Source organism: Photinus pyralis, unplaced genomic scaffold (assembly GCF_008802855.1).
Source record: "Photinus pyralis isolate 1611_PpyrPB1 unplaced genomic scaffold, Ppyr1.3 Ppyr1.4_LG2, whole genome shotgun sequence".
NCBI lineage: Eukaryota > Metazoa > Arthropoda > Insecta > Coleoptera > Lampyridae > Photinus > Photinus pyralis.
In genome coordinates this window covers 51,647,360-51,664,341 of record NW_022170403.1, presented here as the reverse complement: position 1 = coordinate 51,664,341, position 16,982 = coordinate 51,647,360, and the positions used below count along the sequence as shown (strand labels likewise).

The 16,982-nt window shown below is 33.1% G+C and overlaps 1 protein-coding gene across 1 annotated transcript; it reads left to right on the top strand.

Annotated features, from left to right (window-relative positions):
• The first annotated feature begins 489 nt into the window (after positions 1–489).
• Positions 490–1,594, top strand: LOC116164089. Its single transcript, XM_031478215.1, has 2 exons — positions 490–666; positions 723–1,594. The coding sequence occupies exons 1-2, from the start codon at positions 573–575 to the stop codon at positions 1,592–1,594; spliced, it is 966 nt and encodes a 321-aa protein (XP_031334075.1). The 5' UTR covers positions 490–572.
• The last annotated feature ends 15,388 nt before the right edge of the window (positions 1,595–16,982 follow it).

The window sequence follows — 16,982 nt, the reverse complement described above, 5'->3', positions numbered from 1 at the left end:
TAACCTAGTTATATCCGTAGAAAGTTCCTGAAAAACCGACTAAGAATTGTTTTTTTACGGAGTTATCAAATGCGCGGGATTTTTTTAAATATTTTTTTAAGAGCTATAATCATCGTCAGTAGTTAAACAAGGAGAGTTCTGGCACAATGTAAATCTCCATAAGCGCAATGCTAAAGTATGGGTTCATTTCAGTGACAAAAACTCACTTTTTGGATCGGTCTTGATAGCGGTGTTTTTTTCGAGGTTTGAGGGGTTGTATATGTGTGTAGGGGTAGTGGATGTGTTTTAGGGGGGTTGTGTGTTAAGGGGTAGTAGGTAAAAACAAATTTCTAATTTTAGAATCATGCTTAGTAACACAAAAGCGGCGTACTTGATTGCGGTGTTTTTTTCGATGTGTGTAGGGGTAGTAGATGTGTAGGGGTAGGTAGGTAAAAACAAATTTCTAATTTTAGAATCATGCTTAGTAACACAAGCGGCGTACTTCATAAAATGTATAACTTAGTAGTAGTCGTTTGCGGTTGAGATTTATTTTTAGATATTGCGGTTTTATATATATAGTTATTAGAAATTGCATGGAAACCAGTCGAGTTCTACTTATCAACAAACTACGACACACAATTAAATTTGTAAAACCAATAGCGGTTGTTGTTATTGAAATCCAATCAGGTATGTTTTATTCCATTTATGACAATAATATCATGATAAACAAATTGTAATTTCAGTCAAAATGGAAAGCGTCTCTAAAATGAGCACTGAAATAGTAAAGCAGACCAGGAAACTAGCGACAATTTTGAAAACTAAAGCTGAAATCACTACACATATTGGTATTATTCGAAAAAACATCAAGTTAGTGGAAAGTTCAATTAAGGAAAAGGATGCGTTTCGTAATGAGAATTTAAGTAAGTTGGAGAATAATTTGGCCATTTTGCGATGTTACTTGACAAAGTTTAAAAGGATGAAAAACAATTTTACTAAAAAAGTTGGTGCAGGGATTAAAGCTAGTACTAGTAGTGGTAGTAATACTGATAAATGTAAACTGACGTGGAAAACGGTTGAAAGTGGGTTCAAAAATAGATTAATAACAGGTATTATTTCTAATATAGATGTAAAGGATCCTTTAGTTTTTCTACAGGATGCATACAATTGTTTTTCGCGAAAAATTAAGGTTATGTTAAAAAAATCTATGCTAAAGGTTAACGCTTATCTAGCGTGTAATTTTCTTCATCCTACATCTCTGGAAATCGATTTAAAAACCTTTGCAACACCAAATAGCATTATTGACGGAGGTGTCAACCTTAAAGAATGGTATAAAGAAAAAGTATTAGATAAATTGACTGTAAAGCTAAGTGAATTTGCAGGTAGAAATTCAGGTTGGGCTTTACATGAAGTGCTTTATTTTAAGGTTAATATTAATTCATATATTCCTTTGAATGGTGGAGGATTTTCAACATTTGTTGAGCTTCCCAAATTTATAGCAACTAAACATGCAGTCATCAATGTGCGAAACAATGATGAATATTGCTTTCTTTGGGCGATAATGGCAGCTATATATCCGGTAGCAATATCCACATTTCAGTACAGTTTTAAATTATGATACGATCGAGTTCCCAATAAAATTTTGCGACGTAAAGAAATTTGAAAAACTGAATAATCTGGCAATTAACGTTTATTGCATTGAAGGTAAACAGGTGCTTCCATTCCTACTTAGTGAAAACCTTACATGTGACAGAGAACCTATAAATCTATTGGCAATATTTGTAGGCATTAATAACGGAGTACCTTTTTATCATTTTGCATGGATAAAAAAAATGTCGGCACTGTTTTCCAAACAACAGTCTCAACATAACGGTACAAAATATATTTGTAATAGATGCTTAAATCATTTTTCTTCTAGTTCGCATCTTGAAAAGCATAAACATTACTGTAATCAGATAAATTCCTGTCAAGTGATCTTGCCTACAGATAATAATCAATATTTAGAATTTAAACATTTTTCATATCAAAAAAAAGCTCCTTTTGTAATCTACGCAGATTTGGAATGTATTCTAGAAAAATGTGACAATGCTGATATGCATAATAGTACAGAATATTATCAAAAACATACACCCTTTAGTATTGCATATTATTTAAAGTGTGACTATGATAATTCGCTGTCAAATTTTTCTTTATATAGAGGTCAAGATTGCATTCAATGGTTTAGTTCAGAGTTGTTAAATATTGCAAATAAAACTTCGCAGATATTTAATTATATAGTTCCAATGAGAAGTCTTACTCAAACGGAAATCTACGATTTTGAAAACGCTTCCATGTGTTATATATGTAATAAACCCTTTTTGAAAGACGATGATGATGGGAAGTTATGGAACATTGTCATCGAACCGGAAACTTCAACGGCGCTTCACATAATTCGTGCAACCTTAATTTTAAAGATTTACCCATTATCCCAGTAATTTTTCACAATCTGAGCGGATATGATGCACATTTTATTATAAAAAGTTTAGCTGCTGATTTTCCTGGGAATATTAGTTTATTGCCATTAAACAAGGAAAAATACATTTCATTCACGAAAGATGTCAGTAATACCAACATTAAATTTAGATTTATTGATTCGTTTAGGTTTATGAACAGTAGCATTGATAAACTGTCATCATATTTAGAAGATCATAAAAAGACAATTACCAAATTTCACTGTAATAATGATACTGAATTTCATTTATTAACAAGAAAAGGTGTTTTTCCCTATGAATATCTTGACAGTTGGGCAAAACTCAATGAAACAATGTTACCGTCAAAAGATGATTTTTTTAGTCGTTTAAATAATGATGGTATTAGCGACGAAGAATATGATCATGCAAATAAGGTGTGGAGTTCATTCAATATTAGAAATTTAGGAGAGTATTCAGATTTATATTTAAAAACAGATGTTTTACTTTTGGCCGATATCTTTGAGAATTTTAGAGAAACTTGCATGGAAACATATAAGCTGGATCCATCTAGATATTTTACCTCTCCAGGGTTAGCTTTCGATGCGATGTTAAAACTTACGGGCATTAAGTTAAAACTTTTATCTGATATAGATCAGGTAATGTTCATTGAACGAGGAATTCGAGGTGGTATAACCCAATGTTCAAATAGATATGGAAAGGCAAACAATATTTATATGGGTGAGAAATATGATTCAAATGTCGAAACGTCATATTTAATGTATTATGATGTAAACAATTTATATGGTGCCGGGATGTCTCAAAATTTACCATATGACGAGTTTCAATTTTTAAATGATTTTAATATTAACGATATACTCAATCATCCGGATGATGCAGATATTGGTTATATTTTAGAATGTGATTTAGACTATCCTCAACATCTCCACGAAACCCATAGCGATCTACCTATGGCACCAGAACATATGATTCCTCCTCAGTCACAATCAAAATTAAACAAATTAATGTTAACGTTATATGCAAAAAGAAATTACATTATACATTACCGTAATCTAAAGATGTACTTAGAACATGGTTTAAAATTAGTTAAGGTGCATAGAGTGTTATCTTTCAAACAATCACCATGGCTAAAGAAATATATTGATCTAAATACGTACATGCGGCAGAAATCAAAAAATGAGTTTGATAAAACCTTTTACAAATCAATGGTAAATAATGTATTTGGCAAATTAATGGAGAATGTACGTAAATATAAGGATGTGAAATTAGTTACTAAGTGGGGCGGTCGCTATGGAGTGCGTTCGTACATATCCAAACCCAATTTTCATAGTTGTACAATAATCGATAACAACATGGTATTAATCGAGATGAATAGGTTAGAAATACAGTTAAATAAGCCTATATATGCAGGATTTTCAGTTTTAGATATATCAAAAATATTTTTATATGATTTCCATTATAATTATATATTGCCAAAGTTTCAGAAGCACGCCAAACTCCTATATACAGATACAGATAGCTTGATATACCATTTCTTTGTGCCCAATATATATGAGTGTATTAGGGAGAGCATTTATAGGTTTGACACCTCTGATTATGATGTTAACAATCCTTATAACATTCCTCAGGTTAATAAAAAGGTACCGGGATTAATGAAGGATGAAAACAACGGAAAAATCATGTTAGAATTTGTAGGCCTTCGTGCAAAAATGTATGCATACACTGTAGACGCACAGTTAATTAAAAAATCTAAGGGATCTAGAAAAGCTACAATAAAGGAGATAACAATTGATGATTATAAGGAAGTCTTGTTTGATCGCATTGAAATTAAACGATTTCAATATTTAATTCAATCCAAAAACCATGCTGTATATACAATTAAGCAAGACAAATTAGTTTTAAGTCCTCATGATGATAAGAGAATAGTTAATTTTAGTTGTACAGACACTAAACCGTGGGGTTATAGTTATAGATTGTAATTGTATTGTATATTAGAACTTCATGTATATATTATTATTATTTGTTGTTGTTGTTGTTTTATTATTGAAAAAAGAAGGAATAATAATAATAACCCATATTAATATTAAAACGTTTTTTATTTATATATTCCTATAGCACATACATACATCAAACTAAATTATCTTTATTAATCCATTGATTATGAGATTTATCTAAACCTAACCACTTAACATAAATCTGATTGCCACGTTTCTTTAACACCTTTTCAATGAGATACACATCGTGATTCATAGTTTTCTGTAGCTCATGTTCATAGAATCCTCCAGCTATCGGTTGTCCATGCATGTCTTCCAATAAATATTGAACTGGATTGGTTATCCTAATGTTGATAATTTTAAACAGTTCAGTTGACCAATTTGGTGTATATCCTTTTTCGAAAATATTTTTAAATTTGCTAATTCGAACAATATCGCCCATTTTAAACCGCTGATTTCCAAATATTTTTAAATGACTGTAAACATCCAACTTTGTGTGTGGCTGCACTGCAATAGGTCGCATTCCCGTTGTACGATGTTTCGCGTTATTATATTCTCTGGTCACTTCATCTAATATATCGATCCATTTATATTTACCAAGCAAATGAAAACGTTTAAATATCTTAGTCTTTAAAGTTCTTATTACACGTTCCGCAATCGAAGCTTTTTGCACACTATATACCGAATAATGATTTATTTTATTTTTCTTCATTAGAGCTGAAAATTTGGTATTGTAAAATTCTGTACCGTTATCGGTTTGCAAATTTGATGGTAATCTACTAGAATCTTTGAAAATTTGTTGAAATGATTTCACAACCTCATCGCCCGTTTTAAATTTAAGCGGTCTTGTCCATACAAATTTTGAAAATGCATCGATTACAACTAAAATGTATTTGTAACCTCGGTTCTCCTTTGCATATGCACCAAATTCCGCCAAATCGGCTTGCCATAAATCATCATATCCTTTGATCGTTGTATACCTTCGAGGAAAATTTTTTCGAGCAGGCTTAAACAATTCATTTATAACTTGCTCTTTAGGCGTTAGAGACATATCTGTTACTGGGCACTATATGATTATTTTCAACGTTCGCAACAATTTATAACCGCGTCATCGGGATATTTTTTGTTTCAAGATTTTCAATATCTCTAGCAATCACACCCATGTCGGCATATATACGCTTTATTTTCTTTTCAAGATCTAAATCTTTTTGCTCAAAGTGCTCGGCCAATATTTTTTTGATCTCAAAATCAATATACACTTTGTTATTTTGTTGTGTTAGTGATTTCCTTAATTCTGCAATTTCATCTGTAATACCTTGATGTAGAGAATTTTTATTTATTTGTAATTCATCAATTTTGTTCTTAATAACGTAATCAAAATATTTCTTTAACTCGTCAATTTCATGTTCTAGGAATGTTCTATTAATTCCATCGTTATCTTCCTGAGGGCTAGCCAAATTAACAAGCCGTTTGTCTTGTACATCAAAATAATCATTATTTAATGTTAAGGTTTGACCTTTAATTACAGCGTCCGTATAATGTTCAGCCTGTGCAACATTGGATAATTTTTTATTGTCAATGTCAAAATCACCATCTTCAGTCAGATTAAAACCGTTACCGGTTTGCCCCCTAAAAGAGCTCCCAGTGATGTTTAATGATGGTGAATATGAATACCGTCCAAACTTATCGATGCTCATCGCTGTTAAAACTGACATTTGATTCACAAAACCATGCTATTTATATCTGGTTTAAAAAATTGTAGTTACGAAACGGATTTTTTATATAACCCGCCTCGTATAATTCTTCAATAATTGAAATTATATCATTACGATGCCCTGTATGTCCTGCTTCCTTTTCGGCCCATTTCACTTGAAGTTCATCTATTAATTCATGCACATCATTCCAATATCTATGTGACGTATGTGTTACAACTTGTTTAAATAAAGGCAATCCTCTACCCGTTTTGTTTGAATAAGATGATGATGATGATGATGCTGATGGGGATACATATTTAACGTAGCGTTTATATTTATAGGATTTGCTCCCTTTAAGCTGACCATCGACAGTATGACCGCGTCTATTTGCAAATGTCCTATCCAAAATTTCACGATAATTTTTCTCATCGCTTTGTGCAATTCTATTGGGATCAGGAGTGTTCATAACTAAAAGTTGATATAATCCGGGTGTTCCCCGATATGTCTTATTTTTAATCACCAGGTTTGGACCCTGAAATTTAATCAAACTATCACCTATCTTCAAACTATTTGACTCTATATCATAATGCATGCCAAATGTAGTATCAATGCTTTTCTTTGTATCTTTAATCATAAACTCCACATATTTTCTTGGTAGAATATCAAATTGTTGTAGAAATGTGTTAATGTCAGATTCGTTTAACATAACAGCAACACGATCATCAGCTTCTTCATCATCACCATGGATATCTGTCTGTTCATCAGGGGCCTGTTCATCATCATCATCATCGTCTTGGATATCTGCACTAACAACCTGTTCATCAGGTTCCCGTTCATCCTGATTCTTATTCTGTTCAACCCGATCAAAGTATAGTTCTCTATTCTGTTCGTCTTGATCAATTATTGGTTTTTTGTCTTCCATTTTAAACAAATTTTGCTGGTCAGGCAGCTTTGTAACATTCATTGCAATCTCTTTTAAAGGATCTATTACAGGTTTATATCTCTCTTCGATAAACTCTTCGCTGATCATTTTTCCCTTCTTAAGAAGTTTCAATTTTTCTCGAATGGTGTTACGTACAGCAACAAGTTTAAGACGTTTATGATGTAGTTCTTTAGTGTCCATTACTCAAACGCTTTAAGTTAAGGAATGACTGTAAACGACATTAATATTTATAGATATATGAATTCATCAAACCCCTTCCGATATCGACCTTTGTTTATTTCACAGTCTTTATTAATTACCAGAAATGAATATGATCCCTAAGACTAACATTTCGCGCATAGTTCATAAAATTTAGCAAAAGTCATATCAGTATTCACATGATCCCGATAGATGTGCTGTAAATTTAAATCATCTTGTTTAAATAAGACCAACAGATTTGCATTATCCCTTATCAGGTGTTTAGGTATACGTGTATAAGTTTGACAGAGATAGAACGAATCCACATTATTATGACGACCCATACAAAAGTAATCTCTTATCTTGTTTTGTTTATCACACGCTATGTCATCAAAAATAAATATTGAATTGGATTGTGCTTCACTGGGCGCTATAATTTCATCATTTTCGCTAAATTTATAATACCCTATCGGTATCGATTTTAATATCTTCTCCAACCACATATATTTTGATTGATTTAGTGTCTTTGAAAAGATGTAAACATTTTCAAATCTCAAACCATTTATTTCAATAAGCAAACTTAGCATTGTATTCGTTTTACCACAATTTGAAGGACCACTTATAATACATCTACACGTATCTGGTAATAGTGTACCATGTTTTCCAAAACGTTTTTCATTCTCATTACAATCCATATTATATACAGGTAGAGTGTTTGCTTGTTTAACAATTTTCATTATGTGAATGGGTTAACAGATCAAGAGGCAATATGAACAAAAAAGCTTTATTGTATTGAATATATACTACAATCTATGCACTTCTCCAGTTGTTGGATTATATTCTACAATGGTATCATGTAATATAACACAATAAACAACAGTTCCCTCTTCAAAGTTTGCAAGTGCCTCCATTTCCAGTTTTATATCCACAGTGGAAGTTTTAACAGCATCCTTTTGTTTGGAGCAGTCAATCACAAAGATTGGATCCTCTACAAATTCGTTATATCCTAAAAGCGTAGCATTTGTCGTTTTGCCATAGTAAACTCGTTGAAAAGTGTTATGTGCATTATATGCAGGCATACATTTCTTTGTTGAAAAATCCATATTCCAATTTTCATAGGGATATGTTTCAGAATTTAAATGGAGCTTAAGGTTTATAATTTGCGCATGCGTAAAGTTTAGTGCTTGCCCTGAGTGCTCGTTTCGACTCTTCTTTTTTTGAAAAGCGACTAATACCCATCTAGGTTTTTCGAGTTGACTTGAAGTTTTAATAGCCCACATGTCGGACTTTGCTTGTTTCAAAGCAGGTAAATCGTACAATTCCCACTGGCGAAATGGAATTTTAATTGCAACATTCTTATTCAATCCACTATAGAGCGACAATTTTCCATCATCGCTAGGAGTTATGTGTGGAACTTTCCAATGAATCTTAGATATTTCAATCTTCACTTTGTCGGTACTAGCAAAATAGCAATCCAAATCTCTTCGAGAACGAATTAAAACGAGCTCTTGACGCATGTTAATAATTCCATTTCCATAATAATCCTCAGCAAAGCCAAAAACGTGTCTTAATGGAATAGCTGCACAGAAACTTTTTTTCTTGGCACTAACATCATGTAGTATTTGTAGCGCCAAATTATTATTACCAGGCTCCCATCCTGCCATGCATAAAGATTTACTTTGATTTGGTGTATAAGAGACGTAACCTTTAATTGCGCTCGTAATACCAGGCTCTCGACAAACATCAATTTTTTGACCACCCAATTCATAGCGTATCTCTTGAAAGAGGAAACATGCAAAATTATTTGTTAAAGTAAAAGTTGCACCTGCAACGTCACACTCAATCGTCCCTTCGATATAAATATAACTTTTGCATGTATCAGTTATTAAATCTTGCTGTTGAATTAAAATTCGAATCTCATCATTGTTATCAAAATTACTAGAGCCATAAGGTTGATATGTGTGTATGGAATCGTTTTCAATAAATTCATCGTATACAACATCATTAAACACGTCTATTACTTCACTCATTTTAACTGCAGACCGATTGAGGTTAAGAAATGTTTTTCTCTGCTTGTCAGCTGCTGTTCCAATTGACACTGTCTTCTCTTGCTTTTATTGGATATAATAGTTTTTTTAATGTTTATCGGTTGATGTATAATGCGCGAATGACCATTAAACTTTAAGCCCATTGTCTTTTATTTCTAATATTACACTAGCTTGTTCGCTACCAAAATCAATCAACTCCCCCTTTTGATTCACAAGACGTATTTCTATGTTATGAATAGTTTCAGTGTTTACATTTAAATAAATAGGACTCGATGGTAATATGTCCATACGAAAACCTGGGGCTACATTGATTGCGAAGCCGTAAAGTATGTGTGCAGGCAAATTGTTTCGATATGACCCGTTAATAATGTTACATTCAATGTACACATTTGTATGCTTCATAATTTGTATATCTAGCTGGGACGAATGCAAAACCCCTGCCTCATATTTTAGAGGTTTAAATCCCAACATTCGCCCAATTGACCCTGGACGAGTGAAGTCCAACACATATTTTGATATAATTTCACACTTCTGTGTTGTGTTATTGGCAAACAATTTAACACTCCCCTTGGGTTTGATAATTGTAGACAAAAATTGTGACATTTCACTAATCTCGTATGATCCATGCGGAATGTTAACCTCCCTCAATTGATCATTCATATAATAATGAAACTTATCGTGACCCCTGTAAATATTCCTTATTGAATTTGAACCATAAAATCCTTGAAGTGCTATCGTATAATTTTTATTTGGATCCAAGCGTATTGGTTCACGATATGAGGTTTCTAATATGTTACCGGAACCCTCTACAACTAACAAGAGTGACATCTTTATTCTAGTAATGTTCACCTTATACTGAGTTATTGTATAAAAAGTTCAAACATAGATGTCCGCAAATGGTTGAATTAAATTTTTGCTCGCGCACGTAATTATAAGAAATATTACACCCACGTAAATAATTGATGAGTTCCATTGGAGGTTGCAAATCTCCAAAACTGTCATAATAGTTAACCTTATGTCCTCTCTTTTTATAGCAAACCCAATGAGTACCTTGCCCTTTAGCACCATCCAAGTTTACAATTGCACTTTCATTACGGTGCGGTATACATGGCAATTCATCCCGCATAAATATACCCCGAAAAGGCGGTTTTGGAGGATATGTTTTTATTATCTTCATTAAATCATCATCGGTTAACGGTCTTTCGGGGATAGCAATCAGTTTTTTGCATAGGGTTTAAGGTATATTGCTCCTCCTCTTCTACTATTCCTTTTTTTCTTAGTTTTTCTACAGATACCGGAGCCTGTACGTTTCGATCCCATCGCGATACTCTCCATCATTTGATTATGACGTGCAGACTCGCTTAACTGTTTCTGTGCAGCTTTAGCTTCATTTACCGCTTTTGCAATACCTGAAGCTCCACCGGCAAGAGCACCAGCAGCGGAAAGTCCTGCGAATAGTGGCACTAGGAATGGCAAAAATCCTCCACGTTTCTTTTGTTTTTTCGTCTTACACCGTCGATGTTTTTTTATACCTCTACCGGACGCAACTGGTAAAACTCGAAACGCTGCAGCAACTCGTGGACTTTTCTTTTTCTTAACAATTCTTCTTCTTTTAATACCCATTCCAAGTTTACGTTTAATCTTCATAAGTCCGCTAACAGTTAACGCTGCAAGTTTTTCGCCAAACCGTGCGTCTTTAGATTTAAATCGGTCCCAAGCTCGATTCTCTAGTGTTTGATCTGCTTGATGTCTTGCGCTTAAGTCCTTGTTATCCCGATATGCAATATCGTGCTGTCTACAAGCAGCGTCTAATAAATTTACACCTTGTTGACCTTGATTAAGACGCTCTTTTAATCTCGTCCCTGGACCACAAAATTGATACCCGGGGAGATGTAACTCAAAGGGAAGCTTGTTGATGATTGAATTAACAATACCACTACCACCCTTTTTCTTAATCAACCGTTGAGATGTGAATGACATTTGAGCGATTGTCGATGGTGCAGCCTATTATACAGAATGAAAGAAAAAACATTTTTTTATATATTTTATACTATTTATTCAACCTTCGAATTACATATGAAGAATTGTTGTTGTTAATTGATAAATTTTTAAATCTCAGCAATAAAGTATGATCGTTACAATAATTGTTCAAGTCTGCTTGTAATAATTTCAAGTTGTCGAGGAACATGCGAATGCGCGAAAGTAGCAGTGTCCTTTTCATTTTGCAGCTGCGGTCCATAAATTTTGTTGTTGTAAAATTTGATGATTTCGCGATTTATGTACCTTGTCAATAACTTCTCCCGGATATCTATGCAATATTTCAAGGATGCACAATATGTTGAACGAATTAATATTGAGTGATGGATTCAGAATTGAAAACGCTGTATTTATAAGATCATTTGATGACGTTGCATCGACATATTCGGCTATTAAATCGATGAATCGTTGATAAAATATATTGAAATTATACGAAGTTAACATTTCAAGATAGTAATTAACCATATGTTTCAAACGAAACAATTTGATAAAACTTTCTACTTCCACAGAACAACGAAATTCTCCATCACCGTAGTGTAAAGATCTAGCTTTGGGATTATGGTATATTGCACTATCCATTTCACGATAATTGACAACTTCATCATCTTCGTCGATGAAAGTTGAAAGTTGAGTAAGATTATACCATTCTGGAGGTGTAAAATCAATAAAACCACAACATTTTGAACATCCTATTCGTACAATAGGAGCTGCATCCTTCCATAAACTATATCCAATCGATAGAATTTTTTCACAGCCGTTTCCATTACTGTCATATTTATAAATGAGAGGTGAAATTAATTCATCTGTATGGTTCATAAACGTATAATTATCTTCTACTTCTGATGTTTGTGTTGATATTTCGTTGAAATCAAGGCCATAAATATTATTCCAACACGTTTTTGTGATACCCCCATCGCTAACGGTTGAAACTGTTGATTTTGGTGATGATTGTGGTGGTGGTGTTAGAGGTGTTGGTGATGATGATGATTCTTCTTCAACATCCATAAATAGTGGCACTTTTCGCGATTTTGATCTATTTAAGAATTCGTTAATTTTTTCTTGTGGAAAAACTTGTTGATGTGACATTGTTCATGCACTGCACTTTTAATACTGAAGTTTACTTAAATGTTTTGATTTCTTTTGAACCTCTCCCACCCTCTCTCGAATACACTCTTGACAATTAATCATTTGTGACGCAGGACCATCAATTTGTATTTCATATCTATTATTCCAATAATGTTTATAGCAAAATTGATAATTAAAAAGTTGACGTTTATATTCGTCAGGTAACTTATCAAAATATTGTCCCAACTGTGTTTGAGCATGTTTTTTCAAATATTCAATTGGTATGTCAAGAATTTCTTCTTTTGACATATTCTCAAGAGTTGTAAAATTTTTTATTGCACGATTTATATTATCCATTTTTAGATCAACAACGTTTAGTCTGACGTTCAACACGAAACTACATTTTGAGAGTTTGTTTTCAACTTTTATCAGTCTGAGACATCTACAATTTTTATTCGCTAATGTAGTCATCGTCACTATCGAAGGCGCCATCATCATCTATAAGATTTACATCTGAATCCGACTTACTCAATAAACTTGTTAAAAGGTTTTTAAGTTGTTGCAAAATTGTCTCCTGAGGGCAAGATAGACCAAAAACACCAAGATCCTTTTTAAACGATCTCACTAATCGAGCGCTAAATTCATCATATTCATAGACATGCTGTTTATCGAAAAAATATATGAGACCATTTGTAAATCGTAATACCGAATCAAAGCTGGCCGGTGACCCTGGGAAAGTTTTCACGTGTATGCCGTGACTTTTAGCCATCATTGTACATTCACCAAGTTCCATAACGTAGTCTTTATTGTAAAAAATATATGTTCGCCCTGTATAAGTATTAAGTGCACCGTGGATTTTTGCTGCAGCATTCAGACCTAATACGGTATTCACTCTGGGATACCCGTGTACCAGTCTTAAGGATGGAAATTCCATCATATAGATGTCGTTATTTATAAATAAAACAATTTCACCGCTAGGTCGTTGATAGATTGCATCAATTTGATTGAAGGTCTTCGGTAACCATGTTAACCAATTCGTTATTAATATTGGATCTGTATACACTTTTTTATTTAATGCAATTATCCATAAATATTTTTTGTAGAACACGTAGAGCCTCTCATTCACCACCAAAAATGTATTAATAAATTTCATTTTGGCACATAAATCTGGTTTTTTATCAACACTTGCAGCTTTTTGTGTTTGATGTTGCTGATGATGATCATACTGCGTATGAGAAATACTACGACGACTACTAGTACTACTGGTAGTAGTAGTAGAAGTAATAGATTTCGAAGGTAATCGACTAGAATAATCTTTAGGTCCATACAAATTTTGTATAGCCAGCATATCATCCATTGTTAAATCTAAATTGGAATTATCACGATGAAGATTATGATAATACACAGCGCCCATAATTGCTGCTGGGTCACCAGAATGTTGAATCCCTAATGTATGTCCAATTTCGTGTACTAATACAAAAAGTAAGTTGCTTAAATTTGATGGCACCATGTCCGTTCCTAAATACCAATCATAATCAGTTCTCAAATGAATTTCTAAACGATTTACTCCTCTTTCAGGTAAAAAACCATGAGCCATTACATCACCCACTAAATTATGAGGACACCTTACGTTATGTGTCAAGTATGTGTGATAACCGTCGCGCATTGAAATTAAAATATTTGGATTATTTGGGTCATGTATAAACGTTAAGTTTGCATGACGAGCCCAAATTTGAAATGCCACTTCGGCTAGTTTGTGCAAGTTTTGATTTGCATTATGAAAATTCCATCTAATAGTCGACGATGGCCATTTCGCACGATGTACTGAAAATTCTCCAACCACATCTTTCACACCACATCGAGGAAGAGTCATTAAATCTAGTACTTCCTTAGTAACTGTACCGGTTACATTCATACGGAAAAAACCTTGCATTCTTTTTAATGCAAACGCAACGTTTTGGTTTTCAAATGTTACAGGTGTTGTTGCAGACTTTAAATATTGATCAGGTTCACCATCCAGATAGCCAAATTTTATTAAATATTTTACAATTTTTTCGTTAGCGCAATCTTCAGTATGACCATTCTCAGCTGTGCAATTAATGTTAGTGATAAGGAGCACAGTTATAATAATAAGTATCTTCAACATCTTGAATAGATGTTTCCTGTACAAATACAGCAGCTTTAATAAACTTTTTATTCAGACACATTGCATTATATAGTTGTTATAAATAGTAAAAACATGAGATAGAGCACAATGACACAATGATTTACTATGAAAAGGATAAGAAGCTTCTAATGCAGATAATGCAGGCTGTTCCTCTACTTCAATGACACGTTGTTGTTTTAGAAGTTTTTGTATATATTTTGCTTTCTCTCGACCTTTTACATAAACATCATCTGCATGTGCAACCAATTGAACTAGTATATTGGAAAACATGTATGTAGGTGTAAAACCATCACCCCACCTTAAACAATGATGATTAGCAGTAAGCCAGTTTGCCTGTTTTTGATAATCTATTTCTAACATGTGCCATGGATATGGAGGTTTAAACAAGAAATGTGCAAACTGTTTTCCATTATAAGTTGCTAACTCTTTAGGCACAAAACCTACCTTTGTATTAAAGCCCTGCACATCAATAATAATAACGTTTTTATTACCTTCATTTATTTGTGTCATAATTATAACTTATACAATTTAAGCAATGTATTGATGATGATTATTATGATGCTGATGAGTGTGTTGCTTCCTTCACGTCTTCGCACACTCTGTAAAATGAAAATAATTACACATCAATTATTGTATGATAATATATGATGCTACGTACCCTCATCCCCACTATTTCAATCATTAGTCTCAATGGGAACTAACTGAATTTGTGGAAGGCCCTCATCTATAATATCTTGTTTTAAAACCACACCCATTTTTAATTTATTAAATTGAGTTATAGTTTCATCATTTATTTCCCGTGCCATGCGCTGCGGTAGGAAAAATGCAACATGATCGGTAAGCTCACAAACTATACCTCGTCCATATGCATTAAATATTGATTTAAACTTTTCAATTTCATACACTTTCCCCACTTCCATTTCATGCACCTTAAGAAGTTTTCGTTCTTTTCCAATTCCAGCAGCATTGATTTTGTTTAAAATTCTGTTGAAATCCATTTCACTGTTATGATGCAGCTGACGATACGACACCAATTATAACCCTTATATACTGAGCGTTCCCCTCCAATGAAACAACAATCTCGAATGGAGAATAACAGGAAAACCTCAAGGTGACTCTCCACTGCAATAACAGGAAATGAATCTAATAAATAACAGAAAACCGCAAAGAAAAACAGGAAACCGCAAAGAAAAACAAGAAACCACAAAGGTTAATAATAGTTTCCAGCTCAATGCTCGGCATTTGGTTTTATATATACATGAGAAAATGATCGTTGTATTCAAAGTTTAATAGTATACCTACTAGTAGTGAGAGCAAAGTATAGTTTGAAGAAAAAAATGTCTGAATATGATGACATTATTAAATATACCTGCAATTGATGGTCATCGGCAAACACTTGAAATTATTCAACAAGAAGAGCTTGTGTTGCACCCATTTACTACAAATTTCAAATTTATACAAGAACCTGAAGGTTGGACAACATTAATTTTTATAAATCAGCCGAGAAGTTTGAAACAAATTTGTGGGATTGTGATCTTAAATAAATTTAACTATCGTTCATTTAAAAAGTGTAATATATATGGGCATATTATCATGCCATGCTCATTATTAAGGTACTTACAATCATTATGGCAAGAAAGAGTAACAAAAATTGAATATAAGACTATAGTGAGAGAAACCTTAACGAACATTAAAATATTTGAAAAAAGTGATGTTAAACTAATACCTACTTCCAATAAATCAACACTCTTAGTTGAGGTATGTGAATATACAAACCCTAGACGTGTGCCGTCACGTGAATATTATGAAAAAGCGCGCCCTACATTAACATGTAACCATCCATGGATAACACCTTATGAACCACCACAACTAATGGAACTTGCACCAACAACATCGTGGTCTTCTTCTTCTTCTAATTCATTATCATCTCATTCAACATTTAGTAGCGACAATGAAGAGGAAGAGACATCTGCAGCGGCATTAGGCATTGAAAAACGCAATAATGAACGAGAATTGGATTATTTTAGTAGAGTGCGCGCATTTCTAATGAAAATTGAAATGGATAAATTCTGGATGGTTCTAAATCCTGAAATGGAACTAGAGGATTTGCCTAATCATAATGCATATTGTCATATCAATAGAGATCCGCTAAAATTTAAGTTATTTGAATATGATGAGTTTCTACTAGAATCAAACTATTTTTTTGATAATTAAACATAAAATAAGGTTCCATGTAAAGGCTTGTATTGTGAAATATTTAAATGTAATAAATCTAATTAAATCAATTCTTCTTCTTCCTTCTTCTTCAGGTTGATATCTCACAAAATAAAAAATGATAACTCAAATATATTTTATTAAATAACATAACAGTAGGTAAAACCTCCAATTTAACAAAAACAATTTCTTGGGGTAG